Source organism: Babylonia areolata, chromosome 8 (assembly GCF_041734735.1).
Source record: "Babylonia areolata isolate BAREFJ2019XMU chromosome 8, ASM4173473v1, whole genome shotgun sequence".
Lineage (NCBI taxonomy): Eukaryota > Metazoa > Mollusca > Gastropoda > Neogastropoda > Buccinidae > Babylonia > Babylonia areolata.
This window is the reverse complement of record NC_134883.1, coordinates 19934466-19960871: the sequence shown is the minus strand read 5'-3', so window position 1 is coordinate 19960871 and position 26406 is coordinate 19934466. Positions and strand designations below refer to the sequence as shown.

Genomic DNA, 26406 nt, shown 5'->3' with positions numbered 1-26406 from the left:
AGTTCTGAGATGAAACCACGTGCGCGACCATTTTTGTTGTTTATTTTATAGCCTTGAACCATGCAACCGATGAATTTATTGTCTTGATTTTCACCAATCTCCCAAGATTTTAGAGATCATTTCTTTGGTTTTATTTGATAAAAAGAAATATATAAAAAAAAGCCAGACACAAGGTTAAGTGGAAACCACAAAGTTAAAGGTTAAGGTATTAAGGTCAAGGCCGAAGAGGAGTGAAACTTGTTCAGCTGTGCTCTTCACACAGAGCTTCACACCACAGGAGTTTTGGGGGTGAAATATCGAGGGACCTGTTTTCTGTCTGTTAATATGGCATTATTCAGAGGTGGAATCACACTCCTGTCGCAGTGTAGAATAATCGCGCACAGCTTTCGTAACCATGCAACAAAGGTAAACGCACTGTTGATGATTTTGTTTTTTTGTTAACTTTGGGTCACTTCACTTGCACGCATGTATCATTGTATGTATTCAGTTCACTAGTTAAGTCGTCCAACTCATTCAGGGTCACAGCAAAGGCACCCGTTTATGCTTCATGTTACACCCACTGATTTTTTTTTTTTTTTTTTCCTTAAACGAAGAAACCATTTTAAACCATTTTCTTTACAGGTATGTGTGCATGCTGATGGGAAGTGCTCACTAAGCAGCATTTCTATGTATACCTTAATTATCCTTCAAAAATACTAAAATAGCAGGGTGAAGAGATTGCAGTCCTGTTATATATCCCCATATACGTACTCTTTAACAAATCGAAAAACAGCAACAGTTATACCAGTTCAAAAAAGGAACAAGAACAGACCCAGGGAATTACAGGCCAGTAAGCTTAACATGTATCATATGTAAAATATTAGAATCATTCATAAGAGAGGCTATTGTTAGGCACATGACTGCTAATAAATTGTATGCTGAGTGCCAACATGGATTCCGCAAAAAAATAGGTTGTGTGTGACTCAGCTTCTGGAAGTGATGGAGGACTTTACAAAAGAGATAGGTAAGGGAGAAAACATAGATGTGTTAGACTTCAAAAGCATTTGACTCTGTACCACATGAAAGACTACTAAAGAAACAGGAATCTTATGGAATAACAGGAAACACTTGGTTGGATAAGGGACTCTCTAACAAAAAGAACTCAAAGGGTTAGGATTGGCAGTTCCTTCTCCGGGAAAGCTGATGTTATAAGTGGCATACCACAAGGTAGTATATTAGGACCTTTAATATTTACTTTATTCATAAATGATCTCCCTTGCGAACTAAAGAGTACATGTAAAATTTTTGCAGATGACACAAAATTATACAACTCTCCAAAATTCTATCAGGATTTACAAAAATATATTGAAACATTAGTAAAATGGTCAGACACATGGATTGTGGAATCTATATTTTAAAGCTAAAAAAAAAAAAAGTAAAGTACTTCATATTGGGAAATCAAACCCAGAGAAAGAGTACATAATGAAGATTGGAGACAAAGAAATAAAAGTATCAAAATGTGATGAGGAAAAAGACTTAGGTGTCACATTTGACAAAAATTTATCATTTGACAAACATATAACAAATAGTATAGCAAACAAAACAAAAAGCAAGCAGAATGATTGGAATTAAAAAAAAATTTAAAAGAGCATTTACATTTATAGATAAGGTTACTTTCTTACGGTTATATAAAACATTAGTTAGACCTATCCTAGAATATGGAAACACTGTATGGTACCCAACACAAATAAAGCAGTCACAAGCCATAGAACGGGTTCAAAGGAGAGCAACAAAGCTGATCTATAGCATAAAAGATTATTCATATCATGAAAGATTAAAGTACTTACAACTACCATCACTTAAAGTTAAAGCAAGAAGAGTAAGAGGGGACTTGATACAGACGTGCAAAATATTTAATGGGTTTGACAATGTAAACAAAGCATGCTTTTTTTGTACTCCAAAGGTAGACACTACAAGAAACAGTACAGACAAAATAGTTAAACAGTATTCCAGAACAAATTTCAGAAAGTTTACATTTTGTAACAGAGTTACAAATTATTGGAGCAAATTAACAAACAGTATTAAACATGCACCTAGTATAGATACTTTTAAGAACCTCATAGATAAACATGAATCATTGACAAAAACGAAATAGGACTTTGATGGATAAAATGACTGAGTGAGTCAACGACCTGACCAACAATGAAAAGGAGTAAAATCTGAAGGGGCATAAAAAGCCAAAAATGGCTAAGTTGTATATAGCAACGCCCCAAATCCTGATCCTGATCCTGATCCTAATACTTGCTGGATATCTTTGTGTTTCAAATAATCGACCCAACTGTTGACATGGATCACAGGATCTTTAACTTGCATATTTTGCATGTGTATACACATGAAGGGGATTCAGGCACTAGTTTTAGTGGAGACATTTCCTCGTCCATTTTTTCATACCTCAGTTTTCATTACATATATTTTTATTCATGATACAGTTCAGCATTTTAGTCACAAGATGTTTGTCAGGAACTTGGATCTTGTTACACCATGAAGAAGGCATACATCCTGTGTCATTTGGTGTAAATGCTGCTTGCCATAGTCAGCAATTGGTACCCAGCCTCTCTGGTCAAGGATGGATTAAAATCCCAGTGTGACTTTCACAGCCGCTCTGATTTTTCTTTTGAATGATGTGGCATTTGTACTAACGTAATTGTGGTCAAGACCAAGATATTTTCCCAGATAATGTGACCAGTGTTTCTGCAGTGTTTGCGCACTGGTGACAGTGAAGAGCTCTTTGTTTGTGCTTCGTCTTCAGTGCCTGGTGGCATGTAGTGATGTATATGTACCTCCCTGAAGATGCTTCACTGTTTGCTGCAGGACATACGTATGTACATACACACACACACACATATATATATATACATACATACATATATATATATGTTTATAATATTTTTGTGTGTGTGTTTGTGCATGCATGCATGCATATATGGCTAACTGCGCAGTACACATCCCCATAACGTGTCAGATGACAAAGTATTCAGGTTGAGTGGCTTTGTTGGGAGGAGGGAGTGTAACATGACGAAGGCATCAGCTAATCTTTTGCTTTGGGGAGAGAGAGAGGGAGAAAGAGAGATAGTGTGGTAAGAGTGGATTGAGGATGAGAGAGGGAGAGAGAGAGATTGGGTGGTAAGAGAGGGATTGAGGATGAGAGAGAGAAGGAGAAAGAGAGATAGGGTGGTAAGAGTGGATTGAGGATGAGAGAGAGAAGTAGAAAGAGAGATAGGGTGGTAAGAGAGTGGATTGATGATGAGAGAGAGAAGGAGTAAGAGAGATAGGGTGGTAAGAGAGTGGATTGAGGATGAGAGAGAGAGGGCTTGACATGTCTCCTTTCATTACTCATGAGAAGCAACCGTCATCATTCAGAAAGTTTGACATGTCTCTTTTCATTACCCATGAGGAGCAACAGTCAGAAAGTTTGACATGTCTCCTTTCATTACCCATGAGGAGCAACAGTTAGAAAGTTTGACATGTCTCCTTTCATTACCCATGAGGAGCAACAGTTAGAAAGTTTGACATGTCTCCTTTCATTACCCACGAGGAGCAACAGTCACCAGTCAGAAAGTTTGACATGTCTCCTTTCATTACCCATGAGGAGCAACAGTCACCAGTCAGAAAGTTTGACATGTCTCCTTTCATTACCCACGAGGAGCAACAGTCACCAGTCAGAAAGTTTGACATGTCTCCTTTCATTACCCATGAGGAGCAACAGTCACCAGTCAGAAAGTTTGACATGTCTCCTTTCATTACCCATGAGGAGCAACAGTCAGAAAGTTTGACATGTCTCCTTTCATTACCCACGAGGAGCAACAGTCACCAGTCAGAAAGTTTGACATGTCTCCTTTCATTACCCATGAGGAGCAACAGTCAGAAAGTTTGACATGTCTCCTTTCATTACCCACGAGGAGCAACAGTCACCAGTCAGAAAGTTTGACATGTCTCCTTTCATTACCCATGAGGAGCAACAGTCAGAAAGTTTGACATGTCTCAGAAAGTTTGACATGTCTCCTTTCATTACCCATGAGGAGCAACAGTCACCAGTTAGAAAGTTTGACATGTCTCCTTTCATTACCCATGAGGAGCAACAGTCAGAAAGTTTGACATGTCTCAGAAAGTTTGACATGTCTCCTTTCATTACCCATGAGGAGCAACAGTCCAGTTAGAAAGTTTGACATGTCTCCTTTCATTACCCATGAGGAGCAACAGTCAGAAAGTTTGACATGTCTCCTTTCATTACCCATGAGGAACAACAGTCAGAAAGATTGATGTCTTCTTTCATTACCCATGAGGAGCAACAGTCAGAAAGATTGATATGTCTTCTGTCATTACCCATGAAGACCAACAGCCACCAGTCTGATATATCTCCTTTCATTACCCATGAGGAGCGACAGCCGGTCACACTGTGTGGTAATAACTGGAAGTAAGGCTTTGAAAATGGCTGATGGTAAAGCTCAACCTGGCCATTGTGCCGGCTGTGGTTTTGAAGTGATTGAAATGCTTCAGACTGAAGGTTTTGACATCGGTGAGGATGATGAAGACATTGAATAAAGTATCTGCTGTGAAAAAAGCTGCCACCAAGTGGTTACTGACAGTGACTCAGCTTCTGAGGGCTGTGAAGAGAGGGAGAGGGGTGGGTGTGCACATGACGTGAAAAGAGGGGTCAGTGGGTCAAGTACAGGGAGTTTCATTCAGTTACTTTGTGTTTTGTATTTTTTGTGATTTTTTTCCTAACCCTAACAAATGGGTCGTCTGCAGGGGAAAGCAAGGGAGAAAACTATTCGTCCGGAGTGAATTAAACACACACACACAAAATGATTTGAATCAGTGCTGGAATGGCAGATGATAGCACCAGTTCAGACCTCCAAGAGACCAGAGTCGCGATGTGAGGTGCCGTTTTACAGGGCAGGGTGCAGTGGATGGTCAGGGTCCTGGAGAATAGCGCAGGCTTTTTTTCCGGCTTGACTTGTTGTGGGTGTCAGTAAGGGGGGTGACATCCTGGCCAATGACCTTGGCTGTGGCTGAAACAATCCTGTCCAGTCTCTCCCTGTCAGCTTTCCTGAGAGAGCTGAAACAACACAGCTGGTTTTACAGTACATACTGGATTGTAGTCTGGAAGAACAGGTTGAGGATGGTGCTGCTCACTCTGAACTGTCAGAGTTTCCTCAGAAAGTACAGGCATTGGCTGGTTTTCTTGCGGCAGGTGTTGATGTTGGGTGTCCACTCTAGTTTGTCATCGATGACTGTGCCAAGGTACAGGTGTGCACAATATGCATTTCCTCACCCTTGATGCCAAGTGGGTCGATGCCACTTGAGTTCCTGCGGAAGTCAGTCACCATCTCGTCTGTCTTGGCGACCTTGAGCGGGAGGAAGTTCCTGTCACACCAGTCCATCAGAACATGTTTGTGATAACAAGTGTATCATATATACAAAATGATGTCAATTTGATGAACATGTTCGTGATAACAAGTGTATCATATATACAAAATGATGTCAGTTTGATGAACATGTTTGTGATAACAAGTGTATCATATATACAAAATGATGTCAATTAGATGAACATGTTTGTGTATCAGCAAAGATGGTGTGTTTTCAGAGTGATCTTCGGAAAACCTGCCTGTATGACTTCCACCTTTCTCAAGGTGCCAAGATGGTGCCATTTGCTGGATGGGAAATGCCAGTGCAATACAAAACCAGTATCTCAGAAGAACACTTTCAGGTAAATTTACATCATTAGCACGGTAGAACTTTGAAGAACATCTTTTCAAATGGTAAACTGTACAAAGGATATATTATACCAGAAGAACAGTTACAGGCAAATTTATTGAACTGATATTTCAGAGGAACACTTACATCAGTTATGGGTACACGTGTACAAACACACTGTTCAAGAACAGTTTGGTAAACACATACTTACATCACTTATGAGTACACATGCACAAAACCACTGCTAAGAACACTTGTAAACATGTATTTATATCACTTATGGGTACACATGTACAAACCCACTGTTCAAGAACAGTTTGGTAAACATATACTTACATCCCTGATGGGTACACATGTACAAACCCACTGTTAAAGAACAGTTTGGTAAACATATACTTACATCATTATGGGTACACATGTAAACACACTGTTCAAGAACAGCTTGGTAAACTTATACTTACATCATTATGGGTACACATGTACAAACACACTGTTCAAGAACAGTTTGGTAAACATATACTTACATCATTATGGGTACACATGTGCAAACACACTGTTCAAAAACAGTTTGGTAAACATATACTTACATCAGTTATGGGTACACATGTGCAAACACACTGTTCAAAAACAGTTTGGTAAACATATACTTACATCAGTTATGGGTACACATGTACAAACCCACTGTTCAAGAACAGTTTGGTAAACATATACTTACATCCCTGATGGGTACACATGTACAAACCCACTGTTAAAGAACAGTTTGGTAAACATATACTTACATCATTATGGGTACACATGTAAACACACTGTTCAAGAACAGTTTGGTAAACTTATACTTACATCATTATGGGTACACATGTACAAACACACTGTTCAAGAACAGTTTGGTAAACATATACTTACATCATTATGGGTACACATGTGCAAACACACTGTTCAAAAACAGTTTGATAAACATATACTTACATCATTATGGGTACACATGTAAACACACTGTTCAAGAACAGTTTGGTAAACATATACTTACATCACTTATGGGTACACATGTACAAATCCACTGTTCAAAAACAGTCTGGCAAACTTATACTTAGATCATTATGGGTACACATGTACAAACACACTGTTCAAGAACAGTCAGGTAAACTTATCATAGGAAGGTACGCCAAGAACGTAATTATGGAGTGACTGCAGAATCCTGTGAAAAACTAACCAACCTAGTTGACAGATGAAAGGAAGGGTGGTATGTGGGAAATGTGAACACTGATGGTGGGGTAGGAGGGGGTGTGGGAAATGTGAACACACATGGTGGGGGAGGAGGTGGATGTGGGAAATGTGAACACTCATGGTGGGGGTGAGGGTGGGTGGGATGTGAACACACATGGTGGGGGAGGAGATGGGTGTGGGAAATGTGAACACACATGGTGGGGGAGGAGATGGATGTGGGAAATGTGAACACTCATGGTGGGGGAGGAGGGGTATGTGGGAAATGTGAACTCATGGTGGGTGAGGAGGTGGATGTGGGAAATGTGAACACGCATGGTGGGGGAGGAGGGGGATGTGGGAAATGTGAACTTGGGGGGGGGGAGGTGGATTTGGGAAATATGAACTCATGGGGGTGGATGTGGGAAATGTGAACACTCATGGTGGGTGGTGGGTGGGAGGGGAATGTGAGAAATGTGAACACTCATGGTGGTGGAGGAGGGGGGTGTGGGAAATGTGAACACTCATTGGGGGGGGGGGGCGGGGGGGGATGTGGGAAATGTGAACACTCATGGTGGGGGAGGAGGGATGTGGGAAATTTGGACACGCATGGTGGGGGAGGAGGGATGTGGGAAATTTGGACATGTATGGTGGGGGAGCAGGGGTGTGTGGGAAATGTGATTACACATGGTGTGGGATGTGGGAAATGTGAACACGCATGGTTAGAGGGGTGGGGGGTGGGGGGTGGGGGGGGGACAAGGAACAGTGCATGTAGGTGTAGGCCTAATTCATGTCTTGAATGCAATTTCTGCTTGATAAAACTTCTATAGATTATTCCCATGGCAGTGCGTTGTTTTCAATCAAATTTGTAAGTGTAATTGTAAATCAACATTTCATTTAGCATCAGAAATGAAAAAAAGATTGTCATGCCTATGTTTGGATGTTTGTGTTTTATCGGATGAGGAATGGAGTGGGTTTCCAAAATTTTGATGTGATGTTTCAGGTGAGGAACTTGGGGGTTTATGTGACGCAGCATGCGAAAACCCAGCTAAAGTTGCAGCCAACTTTCTTAGCTATGCTTAAAAAATATGTCATCAGGATCAAAATTGAGGTCTTTTTCAAATTTCGTATCTTTGAAGTATTATCTTTGGTGTTGGTATTTTATCATAAAACTGTCTGGAACTGTAGTATTTTTAGTTTTTTCAGGTGAATGCACTGTTGGTACTGCTGCACACATTTGGTACTTAAGCTGAAATGTTCAGTGCCTTTGACTCCAGGTTTTTCTGAAATTTTGTCAGCCGATGATTTGGCAATACACTTAAAGACTGCAGTTAGTAAATGTTATTTTGATCTGGGATCCAAAGCTGAAGTTCAGAAGATTCATCTGCATTATAGGAAATATTTTTTGTTCAAACACAAATGCGACCTTCGTCTCTCAATTGAATATTCAATATTGCCGTTGACTGCTCTCTTGTGGCATGGCATCCTTCACTTGCCATTCTGGACTTTTGAGTACAGAAAGAAAATATGAATTTTCCTGTGCTTTTTTCATATTATAGAGGAATTTATAGTTTGCCAAATTCTGAATCTTTTGAAACCACATGCATTCTTGTTCAAAAGTTACAAGCACACAAATGTATGTTTTTTTCATGAGCCAGTTTCTCCATTCTTTTCAGGCACACCCAATTTGAACACACACACACACACACACACAAAATATATATAGAAAGCAGACTATGAAAGATAGATCAATTCTGTTTTTTGTATGTTAGTCATTGATATTTTTTAACTTTCTGAAAGTACATAAATGACAAAAATTCTGACTTTAGCAGGGTTTTCACGCGCTGCATCTCACTTACCCACACCCACACTCAAACCCACACCCACCCACAACACACACACACACACACACACACACACACACACACACATATATATATATATATATATATTTTTTTTTTTTTAATGTTTCAGGTGAGGAAATCTGTGGGTATATTTGATGTGATGTTTCAGATGAGGAATTCCATGGGTATATTTGATGTTTCAGGTGAGGAATTCCATGGGTATATTTGATGTTTCAGGTGGGTATATTTGATTTTTCATTGGAGGAATTCAGTGGGTATATTTGATGTGATGTTTCAGGTCAGGAATTCAGTGGGTATATTTGATGTTTCAGGTGAGGAATTCAGTGGAAAAATTTGATGTGATGTTTCAGGTGAGGAATTCAGTGGGTATATTTGATGTGATGTCTCAGGTCAGGAATTCAGTGGGTATATTTGATGTTTCAGGTGAGGAATTCAGTGGAAAAATTTGATGTGATGTTTCAGGTGAGGAATTCAGTGGGTCTATTTGATGTGATGTTTCAGCTGAGGAATTCCATGGGTATATTTGATGTTTCAGGTGAGGAATTCTGTGGGTATATTTGACGTGTCCCACATGCTGCAAACCCAGGTGAGTGGAGCTGACCGCTGTGCCATGATGGAGAGTATAGTGGTGGGGGATATCGCTGGCCTCAAGGCCAACACAGGCACACTGACCGTCTTCACCAACAGTGAGGGAGGGATCTGTGATGACCTCATCGTGTCCAGCACTGACCAGGGCTTCCTCTACATTGTGTCCAATGCTGGCTGCATCGACAAAGACTGGGCCAACATGAGTGTAAGTGGTGCTTACCTTTTCCTGTGTTGTTGCTTTGGGTCTGTCATGTGAGGGATCTTGTTGCTTTGGGTCTGTCATGTGAGGGATATTGTTGTTGCTTTGGGTCTGTCATGTGAGGGATCGTGTTGCTTTGGGTCTGTCATGTGAGGGATCTTGTTGTTTCTTTGGGTCTGTCATGTGATGGATATTGTTGTTGCTTTGGGTCTGTCATGTGAGGGATCGTGTTGCTTTGGGTCTGTTATGTGAGGGATCTTGTTGTTGATTTGGGTCTTTCATGTGAGGGATCTTGTTTCTTTGGGTCTGTCATGTGACGGATATTGTCGTTGCTTTGGGTCTGTCATGTGAGGGATCTTGTTGTTTCTTTGGGTCTGTCATGTGAGGGATCTTGTTGTTTCTTTGGGTCTGTCATGTGACGGATATTGTCGTTGCTTTGGGTCTGTCATGTGAGAGATATTGTTGTTGCTTTGGGTCTGTCATGTGAGGGATATTGTTGTTGCTTTGGGTCTGTCATGTGAGGGATCTTGTTGTTGCTTTGGGTCTGTCATGTGAGGGATTTTATTGTTGCTTTGGGTCTTTCATGTGAGGGATCTTGTTGCTTTGGGTCTGTCATGTGAGGGATCTTGTTTGTTTGGGTCTGTCATGTGAGGGATCTTGTTGCTTTGGGTCTTTCATGTGAGGGGTTGCTTTGGGTCTGTCATGTGAGGGATCTTGTTGTTGCTTTGGGTCTTTCATGTGAGGCATCTTCTTGCCTGCAGACTGAACTCACCTTCACAGACACACACTTCTTCACAGTGTCTCAACTCACCTTCACATACACACACTTCTTCACAGTGTCTCAACTCACCTTCACAGACACACACTTCTTCACAGTGTCTCAACTCACCTTCACAGACACACACTTCTTCACAGTGTCTCAACTCACCTTCACATACACACACTTCTTCACAGTGTCTCAACTCACCTTCACAGACGCACACTTCTTCACAGTGTCTCAACTCACCTTCACAGACACACACTTCTTCACAGTGTCTCAACTCACCTTCACAGACACACACTTCTTCACAGTGTCTCAACTCACCTTCACAGACACACACTTCTTCACAGTGTCTCAACTCACCTTCACATACACACACTTCTTCACAGTGTCTCAACTCACCTTCACAGACACACACTTCTTCACAGTGTCTCAACTCACCTTCACATACACACACTTCTTCACAGTGTCTCAACTCACCTTCACATACACACACATGGTGGGGGAGGAGGGAGATGTGGGAAATGTTAGTCATTGGGTTTAAACCTTTGGTCTCATGATTTTTTTAAATTCACTTTTGAACCTCTGATCAGCTTTGTTTTTCCCTCCCCCACTATCCAGGCTGCAGAGAAGAAGTTCAGAGAGGCTGGCCGAGATGTCAGTCTGGAACACAACACAAACGCCCTCATTGCTGTGCAAGGTAACATCTGTCTGATTGTCTCATCCACCCTGCTATCAAACACCCCTAAACACTTGACATATCTTACTGCATCATTGACTAAGGTCTTACCTATCCTATTATTGAATAGTCCCCTGAAAACACCTAAGACGAGGGTGTAAGTGTACACAAGTGTCAGGAGAGTTCTGTGCATGTGTGTATGTGTATGTGTGTGGGAGGAGGGTGTGTGTGGGGGGGGGGGGGTTAGAGGATGAGGTATGTGTGTGTATGCATGCCTATACTGTGGGAGCAACGGAATATTGGAGTGTGCGGTTGTGCATATATGTATCTTTGGATATATGTGTGTGGGGTTTGGGGTGGGGGATATGGGCGTATGTGTGTGTGCTTGTACAAGTAAGTGTGCCTGTGTGTGTGTGTGTGTGTGTGCTGTGAAAGCTGCAATACGTAGCCTAGAAATGAGTGTGTGGAATGCGGTAGAGGAGGTGCAGGGTAATGGTGTGTGTGTGTGTGTGTGTGTGTGTGTGTGTGTGTGTTGGGGCTCATGTACATTTATGTGTATTTAACTGTACTTTCATATCTGTGAAACTGCATGTTTGGTGCATATCTGATATGCATATGTGTGGGTATGTGTGAATGTGTGTCTGCTTTTTTTTTACATTTATTTGCTTATTTATCATCATTGTGGTCTTTTTTTTTTTTTTTAGTTATTTATTTTATTTTTATTTTTAAATATTATTATTATTATTATTATTTAGTTATTATTTTATCTTTTTTTTTTTTTTTTTTTTTTTTTTGTACGCTTATAGTTGACTTCATCACGTTTTTGCACCTTATACATATTATCATTAGTAGTAGTTCTTTCTTTATGTATTTATCTTTTTTTTTCTCAAGGCCTTACTAAGCACGTTGGGCTGCACTGCTGGTCAGGCATCTGCTTGGCAGATGTGGTGTAGCGTATATGGATTTGTCCGAACGCAGTGACGCCTCCTTGAGCTACTGAAAACTGAAACTCATACTTGGTGACACAATGTTTAATTGTATTGATGGTATATCCTGTAGATAGCTCATGCTTGATGACACGATGTTTAATTGTATTGATGGTATATCCTGTAGATAGTTAGTGCTTGGTGACACAGTGTTTAATTGTATTGATGGTGTATCCTGTAGATAGTTTGTGCTTAATGACACAATATTTGTATTGATTGTATATCCTGTAGATAGTTTGTGCTTGGTGACACAATGTTTAACCCTTTGAGCCCTGAGTTCCTGAGCAATTTTAACCCTTCTGCCTGAGCTCCTGAGCCAAAATTTTCAAATAATTGGTATTAAACCCCTTGAGCCCTGACCACCGCTTTACCGGTGGCAGAGAAAAATGACATAATGCCCGGCCACCGGTTGAGCGGTGGGTAAAAACTTGAAGCGTGCAGTCTCAACCTGGCCTGTCAGGGCAGAAATCAGGGACAAAACGTGCGAGAAAACAACTGTACACAACGCAGCAAGTAATTGATATCCTTGATGATTTATCGGAAGTAGAGTATGACAATGATTACTCTGATAGTGAAGTGGAATTCGAATCGGATAATTTTGCTACAGATAGTGATGTTGAAAATGAATCTGAGCATGCAGAATCAGTTGATCAAAGGAGGTGTGTCAGGTTGAGACTCTGCACGCTTCATGGTAGAAATCGATTTTTTTTTTATCCAAAGCACAGGCACAAAACACAGTGAGGGGGCGCGGCAGTGTTGGTACTGCGTTCGCTGGCATCGGAATATTACAGTTTTTCTGATTGGCTCTTCAATATAAGTCAACCAATAGCAAAACACAACACAAGTGCTTACGCACTGCTCAACCGGTGGCCAGGCGTTATGCCACCCCTCCCCACCACCGGTAAACCGGTGGTCAGGGCTCAAATGTTTAATTGTATTGATGGTATATCCTGTAGATAGTTTGTGCTTAATAACACAATGTTTAATTGTATTGATGGTATATCCTGTAGATAGTTTGTGCTTGGTGACACAGTGTTTAATTGTATTGATGGTATATCCTGTAGATAGTTTGTGCTTAATAACACAATGTTTAATTGTATTGATGGTATATCCTGTAGATAGTTTGTGCTTGGTGACACATTGTTTAACTCACTCAGTACGGCCAGTCCTCTCTTCTCCTCTACACAGACCCCTCGGATGTCCACTGGGTGTCTGAATGACCCATCCTTTAGCTTCCATCATCAGAACTGTGGTATTCTTTGTCAACATTCACCTCCTAGTGTAAGAGCGTTCCGCTTGTAATATTTTGATGATGGTAATTGGGATGAAACGCTGTTAACGTCGTCTCTTTCGCCGTTCGTATGGAGAGAGTTAATTGTATTGATGGTATATCCTACGGATAGTTAGTGCTTGGTGACACAATGTACAGTGGAATGCACTGAACAGGCAGAAAGTAAAAAGTGAACATGCTTGGTGAGGCCTCTCTTCTGTTCTGTTGTTTTATATACAATTTCAAAAAAAAAAAAAATTTAAATCCATTTGTTGCAGGTCCCTTGATGACAAAAGTTTTGCAGCCATTGGTTGATTTTGACCTGTCAAATCTTCCATTCATGACCACCCGGCCCGCGAATGTTTGTGGCGTTGAAAACTGCAGGGTAACACGCTGCGGCTACACAGGAGAGGATGGTGTGGAGGTTTGTGTAGTGTACTACTACAGTACTACTGGTGTGGGGTGTATATGTTCTGAAGATGGTGTGGAGGTTTGTGTAGTGTACTACTACAGTACTACTGGTGTGGGGTGTATATGTTCTGAAGATGGTGTGGAGGTTTGTGTAGTGTACTACTACAGTACTACTGGTGTAGGGTGTATATGTTCTGAAGATGGTGTGGAGGTTTGTGTAGTGTACTACTACAGTACTACTGGTGTAGGGTGTATATGTTCTGAAGATGGTGTGGAGGTTTCTGCAGTGTACTATTACAGTACCACTGGTGTAGGGTGTATATTTTCTGAAGATGGTGTTGAGGTTTGTGCAGTGTACTATTACAGTACTACTGGTGTAGGGTGTATATGTTCTGAAGATGGTGTTGAGGTTTGTGCAGTGTACTATTACAGTACTACTGGTGTAGGGTGTATATGTTCTGAAGATGGTGTGGAGGTTTGTGTAGTGTGCTACTACAATACTACTGGTGTAGGGTGTAGAGGTAACGCGTCTGCCTAGGAAATGAGAGAATCTGAGCGTGCTGGTTCGAATCACGGCTCAGCTGCCAATATTTTCTCCCCCTCCACTAGACCTTGAGTGGTGATCTGGACGCTAGTCATTCGGATGAGACGATAAACCGAGGTCCTGTATGCAGCATGCACTTAGTGCATGTAAAAGAACCCCCCCACAACAAAAGGGTTGTTCCTGACAAAATTCTGTAGAAAAATCCACTTTGATAGGAAAAACAAATAAAACTGCTCACAGGAAAAAAAATACAAAAAATGGGTGGTGCTGTAGTGTAGCGACGCGCTCTCCCTGGGAAGAGCAGCCCCAATTTCACACAGAGAAATTTGGTGTAATAAAAAGAAATACAAATACAAATGTTATGTTTTCAGATTTCAGTGCCAGGTGTATGTTATGTTTTCAGATTTCAGTGCCAGGTGTATGCTATGTTTTAAGATTTCAGTGCCAGGTGTATATTATGTTTTCAGATTTCAGTGCCAGGTGTATGTTATGTTTTCAGATTTCAGTGTATGTTTTCAGATATCAGTACCAGGTGTATGTTATGTTTTCAGATATCAGTACCAGCCAGTGCCATAGTGGGTGTGATAGAAGGCCTGCTGTCATCCAGAGAGGGGGACGTGAAGATGGTAGGACTGGGGGCCCGGGACAGTCTGCGCCTGGAGGCAGGGCTGTGTCTCTATGGCAACGACATCGACGAAAGCACCACTCCTGTGGAGGCTTCTCTCACCTGGCTCATTTGTCAGTACTTCCTCATTCTCTGCATAACACTGCTTCCTTCAGCTGTTCATTCTGAACATAAAAAAACCCAACTTATTCTCTACAAAGCACTACATGTACTTCTTTCAGCTGTTCATTCTGAACATAAAAAAAACAGCTCATTCTCTACAAAACACTGCTTTCTTCATCTGTTCATTCTGAACATAAAAAAACAGCTCATTCTCTACAGAACACTGCTTCCTTCATCTGTTCATTCTGATAATAAAAAACCCCAACTTATTCTCTACAAAGCACTACTTCTTTCAGCTGTTCATTCTGAACATAAAAAAAACAGCTCATTCTCTACAGAACACTGCTTCCTTCATCTGTTCATTCTGAACATAAAAAAACCCAACTTATTCTCTACAAAGCACTACTTCTTTCAGCTGTTCATTCTGAACATAAAAAAAAACAGCTCATTCTCTACAGAACACTGCTTCCTTCATCTGTTCATTCTGAACATAAAAAAACCCAACTTATTCTCTACAAAGCACTACTTCTTTCAGCTGTTCATTCTGAACATTGAACATAAAAAAACAGCTCATTCTCTACAAAACACTGCTTTCTTCAGCTGTTCATTCTGAACATAAAAAACATCTCATTCTCTACAAAACACTACTTCTTTCGTCTGTTCATTCTGAACATCTCATTCTCTGCAAAACACTGCTTTCTTCAGCTGTTCATTCTCAACATAAAAAACAACTCATGCTCTACAAAACAAAAACATCAACAATATCTAACAAACACAGAAACATCAAGAATATTTAAGGCTATGAAATGTAGTCTTAAGATCTGTCTCCCATTTTCCTTTTAGGAAGCATGTTGCTCTATAGTGTATATAATCAGTCCATGTAATGTCTACCAAGCCACAAGGGATGTAACTATGAATCACTAACAATTATCAGATTGATTAATGAAAGTGGCCAACAGAACAAAGTTGTTTGAAGGATCTCTAAACCTAGCATGAAGCCAACCTGCTTCCGGGATGAAAGTAGCCATGTACCGCATTTAAAGTTGTTAACTGGGCCATGTCTGAGGAAAATGCTGTTGACATGTCTACAGTTGATGTGATTAATGTGGAAAAGGTGGTGGCCATATGGACAGTTGATGTGGTTAATGTGGAAAAGGCTGGGGCCATGTCGACAGTTGATGTGGTTATTGTGGAAAAGGCTGGGGCCATATGGACAGTTGATGTGGTTAATGTGGAAAAGGTGGTGGCCATGTTGACAGTTGATGTGGTTAATGTGGAAAAGGCTGTGGCCATGTCGACAGTTGATGTGGTTAATGTGAACGTAGCCATGTACCGCATTTAAAGTTGTTAACTGGGCCATGTCTGAGGAAAATGCTGTTGACATGTCTACAGTTGATGTGATTAATGTGGAAAAGGTGGTGGCCATATGGACAGTTGATGTGGTTAATGTGGAAAAGGCTGGGGCCATGTCGACAGTTGATGTGGTTATTGTGGAAAAGGCTGGGGCCATATGGACAGTTGATGTGGTTAATGTGGAAAAGGTGGTGGCCATGTTGACAGTTGATGTGGTTAATGTGGAAAAGGCTGTGGCCATGTCGACAGTTGATGTGGTTAACGTGGAAAAGGTGGTGGCCATATGGACAGTTGATGTGGTTAATGTGGAAAAGGCTGTGGCCATGTTGACAGTTGATGTGGTTAATGTGAACGTAGCCATGTACCGCATTTAAAGTTGTTAACTGGGCCATGTCTGAGGAAAATGCTGTTGACATGTCTACAGTTGATGTGATTAATGTGGAAAAGGTGGTGGCCATATGGACAGTTGATGTGGTTAATGTGGAAAAGGCTGGGGCCATGTCGACAGTTGATGTGGTTATTGTGGAAAAGGCTGGGGCCATATGGACAGTTGATGTGGTTAATGTGGAAAAGGTGGTGGCCATGTTGACAGTTGATGTGGTTAATGTGGAAAAGGCTGTGGCCATGTCGACAGTTGATGTGGTTAACGTGGAAAAGGTGGTGGCCATATGGACAGTTGATGTGGTTAATGTGGAAAAGGCTGTGGCCATGTTGACAGTTGATGTGGTTAATGTGGAAAAGGCTGTGGCCATGTCTACAGTTGATGTGGTTAATGTGGAAAAGGCTATGGCCTTGTCTACAGTTGATGTGGTTAATGTGGAAAAGGCTGTGTCCTTATCTACAGTTGATATGGTTAATGTGGAAAAGGTTGTGGCCATGTTGACAGTTGATGTGGTTGATGTGGAAAAAGTTGTGACCATGTTGACAGTTAATGTGGAAAAAGTTGTGGCTGTGTTGACAGTTGATGTGGTTAATGTGGAAAAGGTTGTGGCCGTGTTGACAGTTGATGTGGTTAATGTGGAAAATGTGGTGGCCATGTCTACAGTTGGCGTGGTTAATGTGGAAAAGGCTGTGGCCATGTCTACAGTTGATATGGTTAATGTGGAAAAGGCTATGGTCATGGCGACAGTTGATGTAGTTAATGTGGAAAAGGCTATGGCCATGTCGACAGTTGATGTGGTTAATGTGGAAAAGGTTGTGGCCATGTTGACAGTTGATGTGGTTAATGTGGAAAAGGCTGTAGCCATGTCTGTAGTTGATGTGATAATGATGATAGTAATTTATAATTATATAGCGCTGAATCTTGTGCAGAGACAAATCAAAATGTTTTCACACTTGTCATTCGCACGCATGCATGACTTGAAACTCAAGAAACTGAAGAGGTATGAGAGGGAGGCTGTCATGGAAAGAGGTGGGTTTTAAGGCCAGACCTGAAAGAGCTGATTGCAGAGACCTGACGAAACGAAAGTGGAAATTCATTCCAAAAGCAAGGTCCAGAGACAGAAGAAGAACGGTGGCCGACAGTGGAGTGTTTGAACCTGAGTATGTGTAATAAGAGTGGATCCGAAGTCAATCATAGAGAGCGAGATGGGGTGTAGAGGTGAAGGCAGCCACAGAGATATGAAGGGGCAGATATGTGAATACATTTATAACATTGAGCACTGATTTTGTGCTTTATTCTGTGTGAGACAGGGAGCCAGTGGAGATGTTGCAAAAGAGGAGTGATGTGCTCAGATCTTTTCTTTCTGAGGACAAGTTGGGCAGCAGAGTTTAGTATGCGCTGAAGGGACTGAATGGATAAAGCAGGCAAACCAGACAATAGAGAGTTACAGTATTAGGAGTGAGAGAGAATGAGAGAAATGACAAGTCTAGATGTTGTGTCGGTGGACAGATATTTCCAAATGGAACTGATGCGATGCTGTTGACAGTAGGAGGACTGACATGTCTGACTGATAATTTTTGCATGGACAGTGTGTTGTGAAGGACAACACCAAGGTTCCTGACGGAACTGGAAAGAGGGATGGATGTACTGTTAAGTTTGATTGTGTCATTTGTGATGGAAGAGAGTTTTAGTTATTTCCTATGATTGCTTCGGTTTTTAGTTTGATTGTGTCAGTTGTGATGGAAGAGAGTTTTTGTTTAGTTCTATGATTGCTTCAGTTCTGCCCGCATTCAATTGTAACTCAAGAGTCATCCAGTTTTGAATGTCCAGGAAGCAGTCGGCTGTGTCTTGCAGGAGCAAGAGCAAATTTTCAGGGGTATCACTTTTCTGAAGTTGAGTGTCATCAGCATAAGAATAATGACTGACATGGTGTCAGTTGATAATTTCAGCAAGAGGAGCAGTGCAGTGTGAAGAGCACAGGGCCTAAAACAGATCCCTGTGGGATTCCATGTTCAACTTTAACCGGTTCAGACTCACAATTTTTAACTATGACAGACTGGAATTGGCCAGTGAGATAAATAGTTACAATTGAATGCGGACAAAACTGAAGCATGCGTGTGAATGACTGGTGCGAAAGCGCTTTGATTTGTCTCTGCACAAGATTCAGGGCCATATAAATACCAGTATTATCATCATGAGATATGATCTGAGTCTGCTGAGAGCAATACCGTTGATACCAAATGTAAGTTAAGACAGGAAAGAAGAATGGCCTTTCGTATCAAAGGCGGCTGACAAGTGGAGAAGAGTAAGAAAGGAATTTTTGCAGAGTTGGATGTTAGCAGTTGATTATTCAGATGTTAGCAGTTGATTATTCAGGATGTGGGGGAGAGTGGTTTTGGTGCTGTGGTCAGCACAATAGGCAGACTGAAAAGGGTGGAGGAGATTGTTGAAACAAAGGTGGTTGTTGAGCTGCTTCAGGATGGCTTTTTCAAGAAGTTTGGACAGGAAAGGAAAGTTCCAAACTGGTGGATAGTTTATCAAAATGTTGAGTCAAGGTTGGGTTTCTTTAGAACAGGCCAGACAATTGCAGTTTTGAAAGTAGATGGAAACGTTCCAGTGAGAATGGATGAGTTGACAATATTGGTGATTGTGGGGAGAAGTTGTGAGACACACTGGGAAAAGACAGAGGCTGGTATAGGATCAAGCTCACAGGAGTTTATTGTCATTTCTTTCAGGATTTCAATGTGGAAAAGGCTGTGGCCATGTTGACAGTTGATGTGGAAAAGGCTGTGGCCATGTCGACAGGCCATGTTGACAGTTGATGTGGAAAAGACTGTGACCATGTTGATAGTTGATGTGGAAAAGACTGTGGCCATGTTGATAGTTGATGTAGTTGATGTGAAAAAGGCTGTGGCCATGTTGATAGTTGATGTAGTTGATGTGAAAAAGGCTGTGGCCATGTTGATAGTTGATGTGGAAAAGGCTGTGGCCATGTTGATAGTTGATGTGGAAAAGGCTGTAGCCATGTTCACAGTTAATGTGTATTAAATGGGTGCACTGTGTGCAGCCAAGAGCAGAAGAGGCCGAGGGGACTTTCCCGGGGCGGGGGTCATCCTGGACCAGATCACCAACAAACCTGCACGGCGCAGGGTGGGCTTTGTGTCTGTGGGGCCTCCCCCCAGAGGTAATGTGTGACCTCTCACCTCTATCTCCCCCCCCCCCCCCCCCCCGAGGTAATGTGACCTACCCCACCCCTCCAGAGGTAATGCGACCTCTGTCTCCCCCCAGAGGTAATGTGTGACCTCTCACCTCTACCCCCCCCCCCCCCCCCCTCCAGAGGTAATGCGACCTCTGTCCTCTGTCTCCCCCCAGAGGTAATGTGACCTCTATCTCCGCCCAGAGGTAATGTGACCTGTATCTCCTCCCAGAGGTTATGTGACCTCTATCTTCTCCCAGAGGTAAATAGACCTCTATCTCCCCCCAGAGGTAATGTGACCTCTCACCTGTATCCCTCCCCGCCTCCCCGTGGTAATGTGACTTCTATCTCCCCCACCCTCCAAAGGTAATGCATCCTCTGTCCTCTGTCTCCCCACAGAGTTAATGTGACCTCTATTCCCCCCCCCCCTCCCCGTGCCCCCCCGAGGTAATGTGACCTCTCACCTCTATCTCCCCCAGCGGTAATGTGACCTCTATCCCACCCCTCAGAGGTGATGTAACCTCTATCTCCTCCCAGAGGTAATGTGCCCTCCACCCCCACCCCCCAGAGATAATGTGACCTCTATCTCCCCCCCAGAGGTAATGTGACCTCTATCTCCCCCTAGAGATAATGTGACCTCTATCTCCCCCCCAGAGGTAATGTGACCTCTATCTCCCCCTAGAGATAATGTGACCTCTATCTCCCCATAGAGATAATGTAACCTCTATCTCCTCCCAAGGTAATGTGCCCTCCATCTCCCCCCCCCCCCCCCCCCGAGGTAATGTGACCTCTATCTCCCCCTGGAGATAATGTGACTTTTGTCCCCCCCCCCCCCAGAAGTAATGTGACCTCTGTGTCCCCCCAGAGGTAATGTGAACTCTGTCTCCCGCAGAGGTAATGTGCTCTCTATCGCCCTCCATCCCCCACCCACTGGTGCCCCCCCCCCCCCCCCCGCCCCCCTCCCAGAGGTAATGTGTCCTCTATCTCCTCCCAGAGGTAATGTGTTCTCTGACCTCTTATCGCTCCCCAGAGGTAATGTGTCCTCTACCTCTTAACTCTATCAGGGTTTCCAGACTTTGCGGTTTTTTTCCTTTCCGAAACAACACACATGTAGACAACATCTCACTTCATCCTCAAGCAGCAAACAGCCATTGCAGCTCTGGATTTACAAAACTCAATTATCATATTGCTCTCACATGGAGGGCTGGACAGAGAATGCATTGTTTGTGTCACAATTGACAAAATTGCTCTCACATGGAGAGCTGGACAGAGAATGCATTGCTTGTGTCACAATTGATCATATTGCTCTCACATGGAGAACCAGACAGAGAATGCATCAATTCTGTTTGTGTCCAAAGTGACCAAAATGATTAGCAACTTGTTTGGTTGTGTGGACAATTTGGGGGTGGGGGTGGGGGACAGTTTGATGAATCAAAAACATGCTGGACAGAGAATGCATTGTTTGTGTCACAGTTTATCGTATTGCTCTCATGTGGAGAGCTGGACAGAGAATGCATTGATTGATTGTGTCACAATTGATCATATTGCTCTCACATGGAGATCTGGACAGAGAATGCATTGATTGATTGTGTCACAATTGATCATATTGCTCTCACGTGGAGAGCTGGACAGAGAATGCATTGATTGATTGTGTCACAATTGACCATATTGCTCTCACATGGAGAGCTGGACAGAGAATGCATTGGTTGTTTGTGTCACAATTGATCATATTGCTCTCACGTGGAGAGCTGGACAGAGAATGCATTGATTGATTGTGTCACAATTGACCATATTGCTCTCACATGGAGAGCTGGACAGAGAATGCATTGATTGTGTCACAATTGACCATATTGGTCTCACATGGAGAGCTGAACAGAGAATGCATTGATTGATTGTGTCACAATTGATCATATTTCTCTCACATGGAGAGCTGGACAGAGAATGCATTGATTGATTGTGACAGTTTGATGAATCAAAAACATGCTTGTTTCCAAGATGAAGTTATTTCAGAGAGAATACAAATGCAATGTTTTTCACAATGCAGAAAGTCAAGTCATAAACTGTTCATTTTTCTTGCTTATGAATGTGAATGCTTTAAAAAAAAAATTTTTATGCCTTTTTATTGGTTCACAGAAATTAAATGAAATGTTTGTATTTTTTATGCAGAAACCCAAAACATAAAACTGTTGTATTTTCTTATTCACAGAAATTAAATGCAAAGTTTTGTTGTTTTTTGTTGTTTATTTTGGTACAGAGAGCCAAAAACTAAAGTGTGGATTTTCTTGGTTGACAGCCGGTGCAGTAATCTACGATGGCAGTGGAGAGAAGAGCATTGGACAGATCACCAGCGGATGTCCATCCCCGTCCCTGAAAAAGAACATTGCCATGGGTTACGTGGAAAGGGACTTTGGGAAGAATGGTACTACTGTCAAGATTGAGGTCAGAAAGAAGCTGCATGATGCAGTGGTATCCAAAATGCCATTTGTGCCTGCCAGGTATTACATTCCTAAATAAGAATGTTAGTGTTCTCATGAAGAGTTTCTTCAAGTGTCTTTTTCAGCTGTGAAGATTTGATACAGTAAACTGAAAATTTGATCAAGAATCATAACCGCCTTGTTTATTTGTACAATAAACTACAGATGTGATGAAGAATTATAATAACCCCCATGTCTGTGATTAAATAACCTGAAAATGTTATCAGGAATTGTAATACCTTCCTGTTTATGATACAATGACATGAAAATATGATGAAGAACGAAAATAACCTTGTTTATGATGGAGAAGAGGTATTCCCATCCTGTGCAAATGAACCGATGGTGCCTTTATTGTAACATGCAGTTTTGTTTTAAAATGCCTGATAATTGGAATTCCCCACTCCACCCCACCCCCTTTTTTGTGAAAGGAGTGTATAATGATGGAAATGATTTTTTTTTTTTAAATCAGAATACTGCTCGCTAACCAGAATTGTTTTCATGTTTGTGTTCATGAATGCATTTGTTCAGATTGTTTTATGCGATGATTACTTTTAATTGGCCTTTTTTCTGTGAGGTTACCAAGATTACATTTGAGACTGTACCTTGCTAGAATGCTGGCCAATGGAGATTGTGCACATTTCTGTGAAGTGACACTGCTGAAAGGCTAAAGAGAACACTGGTCAAAGGACTGTGTATAGGCTCGCAAAAGAGAGGTCATTTACTGAGAGGTCACAAGCCACAGCTGTTGAGGGGAGTAGCCTTCAGTACAGGACAGAAATCAAACCCCTGCTGAAATCTGTACAAGTAGGTCATGGTATGTTTGTTTAATTACACATACTTAACCGTGACCCACTAGTGCAGACTCCGGCAGGGGTCTGATTCCTGTTCTGTGCAAACTACTACCGTTTATGTGGAGAAAACAAAAGTAGCTACGGCTGATAACCTCCCAAAGTAGGTTACCTCCCCTGTGCATCCCTGACTAGCGCCCTATTTTTCCGGCAGCCATCTTGACTCCTGATCCTGTGCTCTTCATACGGCTAAGTTTTTTCATATTTCTGTCTGTCGATTCTTTAACACTCATGTTTTATATCTGACAAAGACTTGTATCAGGACACAAACTTACTTAGCTCGTTTGGCCAATCGACACACACAAGTAGGTCATGGTAGGTTAGATTAAACATAATTTTAGGTATTAAAAAAAATCCTTTTCATACGCTGTCAGAAACATTTCACTGTAATCCTGTCAAGTCACATGAACCAGGCTTTGAAGGGTGTAACATGAACAGCATTTACCATGTAGCTGCATATAGCCTAGTGACTGGAATGTTGAAATCACAGCTTTGCATCACTTTGTTGGTTGTTTAATGGTGTAGGTTGTGGTCATTTTGCTGACACACCTTGTTGCTTGTTCAATGGTGTAGGTGGTGTTCATGTTGCTGACACACACCTTGTTGCTTGTTTAATGATGTAGGTGGTGTTTATGTTGCTGACACACACCTTGTTGCTTGCTTAATGATGTAGGTGGTGGTCATTTTGCTGACACACACCTTGTTGCTTGTTTAATGATGTAGGTGGTGGTCATTTTGCTGACACACACCTTGTTGCTTGTTTAATGATGTAGGTGGTGGTCATTTTGCTGACACACACCTTGTTGCTTGTTTAATGATGTAGGTGGTGTTTATGTTGCTGACACACACCTTGTTGCTTAATGATGTAGGTTGTGGTCATTTTGCTGACACACCTTGTTGCTTGTTTAATGATGTAGGTGGTGGTCATTTTGCCGACACACACCTTGTTGCTTGTTTAATGATGTAGGTGGTGGTCATTTTGCTGACACACACCTTGTTGCTTGTTTAATGATGTAGGTGGTGGTCATTTTGCTGACACACACCTTGCTGCTTGTTTTGTTTAGATGTTGATGGTGTTCATTTTGCCAACAATCTGCCGATGAAATAATGGTGTGAATGGAAACATTGTATGTCTGTCCATACTTTATAGCATACCAACAGCCAAATTGAATTCATACTATCAACAAATTCAATTTTCCATTCCAGTCCTTGTGTGAATTATATTGAATACGTGAGGAACAGTGTTGCGTCAGTGGTAGTGCAGGGGTCAGGGACCAGTGTGTATAGTGTCAATGATAGTGCTGGGGTTGGGGGAGCAGTGTGTATTGTGTCAATGATAGTGCTGGGGTCAGGGGAACAGTGTGTGTTGTATCAGTGATAGTGCTGGGGTCAGGGGAACAGTGTGTATTGTGTCAATGATAGTGCTGGGGTCAGGGGAACAGTGTGTGTTCTATCAGTGATAGTGATGGGGTCAGGGGAACAGTGTTGTGTCAATGATAGTGCTGGGGTCAGGGAACAGTGTGTATTGTGTCAATGATATTGCTGGGGTCAGGGGAACAGTGTTGTGTCAATGATAGTGCTGGGGTCAGGGAACAGTGTGTATTGTGTCAATGATATTGCTGGGGTCAGGGGAACAGTGTTGTGTCAATGATAGTGCTGGGGTCAGGGGAACAGTGTGTATTGTGTCAATGATTGTGCTGGGATCAGGGAACAGTGTGTATTGTGTCAGTGATAGTGCTGGGGTCAGGGTAACAGTGTGTATTGTGTCAGTGATAGTGCTGGGGTCAGAGAACTGTGTGTGTCAGTGATAGTGCTGGGGTCAGGGGAACAGTGTGTGTTGTGTCAGTGACAGTGCTGGGGTCATGGGAACAGTGTGTATTGTGTCAGTGATAGTGCTGGGGTCAGGGGAACAGTGTGTGTTGTCAATATTAAAGTGCTTATTCTTTACTCCCTGGCTATGCTATGGCTGGAACAATGGAAGCAGTGATGTATTCTTAGCAAGAGTGTATCATTCTTTTTCTTTCTTTCTTTTGTAACAGCGTTTTCTTAAATTTATTTGTGTGGCTGCTAAAAACAATGTTATGAATGATCACATATATATCTATCAACAATCTGAAGGTGTTCTGAATGGATTATTTGTGTATGTGTGTGTGTGTGTGTTTGTGGGTGTTGATCAGTTCTGTTTCAGATGTGCGACTCTTTGGTGCAGCATGTGCCATTTCCATGTTGTTTGTTCCAATAATTGTTCAATCCTTATTGGTTATCACTCTTTGAAAATAATATACCTTTAATCATTTCTGTGATTTTTGTTTTATGCTGGTTGTTTTTTTCACTACATTCTCCCTGTTGTTTTTTCATATTACTTTTCCATTGAACTCTCTGAGTTTCATTTCAATTTTACAATCAAAAGGCAGTGCAGTGCTGCTGCAACAGATATATCATGACAGCTGAAAAAATAATGACAGAAATAAAAAATTCTCAAAACAGGGTTTTTGTCGTTGATTCTTTGACCATGTCTGGTGTGCAGTATTAGTTCATGACGTATTGAACCACAACTATGTCTGGTGTGCAGTATTACTTCATGACATATTGAACCACAACTATGTATGGTGTGCTGTATTACTTCATGACATATTGAACCACAGCCATGCCTGTTGTGCAGTATTACTTCATGACGTATTGAACCACAACCATAACTGGTGTGCTGTATTACTTCATGACGTATTGAACCACAACCATATCTGGTGTGCTGTATTACTTCATGACGTATTGAACCACAACCATGTCTGGTGTGCTGTATTACTTCATGACGTATTGAACCACAACTATGTCTGGTGTGCTGTATTACTTCATGACATATTGAACCACAACCATGACTGGTGTGCTGTATTACTTCATGACGTATTGAACCACAACCATGACTGGTGTGCTGTATTACTTCATGACATACTGAACCACAACCATGACTGGTGTGCTGTATTACTTCATGACATATTGAACCACAACCATGACTGGTGTGCTGTATTACTTCATGACGTATTGAACCACAACCATGTCTGGTGTGCTGTATTACTTCATGATGCATTGAACCACAACCATGTCTGGTGTGCTGTATTCATGACGTATTGAACCACAACCATGATTGGTATGCTGTATTACTTCATGACATATTGAACCACAACCATGAC

The 26406-nt window shown here is 41.8% G+C and overlaps 1 protein-coding gene and 1 pseudogene across 1 annotated transcript; one reads left to right on the top strand and one right to left on the bottom strand.

Annotated features, from left to right (window-relative positions):
- The first annotated feature begins 212 nt into the window (after positions 1–212).
- On the top strand, positions 213–25705 carry LOC143284632 (aminomethyltransferase, mitochondrial-like). The gene is made up of 8 exons (XM_076591499.1): positions 213–405; positions 5627–5749; positions 9337–9594; positions 10970–11048; positions 13562–13707; positions 14790–14976; positions 19768–19884; positions 22190–25705. Exons 1-8 carry the CDS (start codon positions 325–327, stop codon positions 22408–22410), a joined length of 1212 nt encoding a protein of 403 aa, XP_076447614.1. The 5' UTR covers positions 213–324; the 3' UTR covers positions 22411–25705.
- Positions 15886–16643, bottom strand: LOC143284943 (uncharacterized; annotated as a pseudogene).
- Positions 25706–26406: the final 701 nt, after the last annotated feature.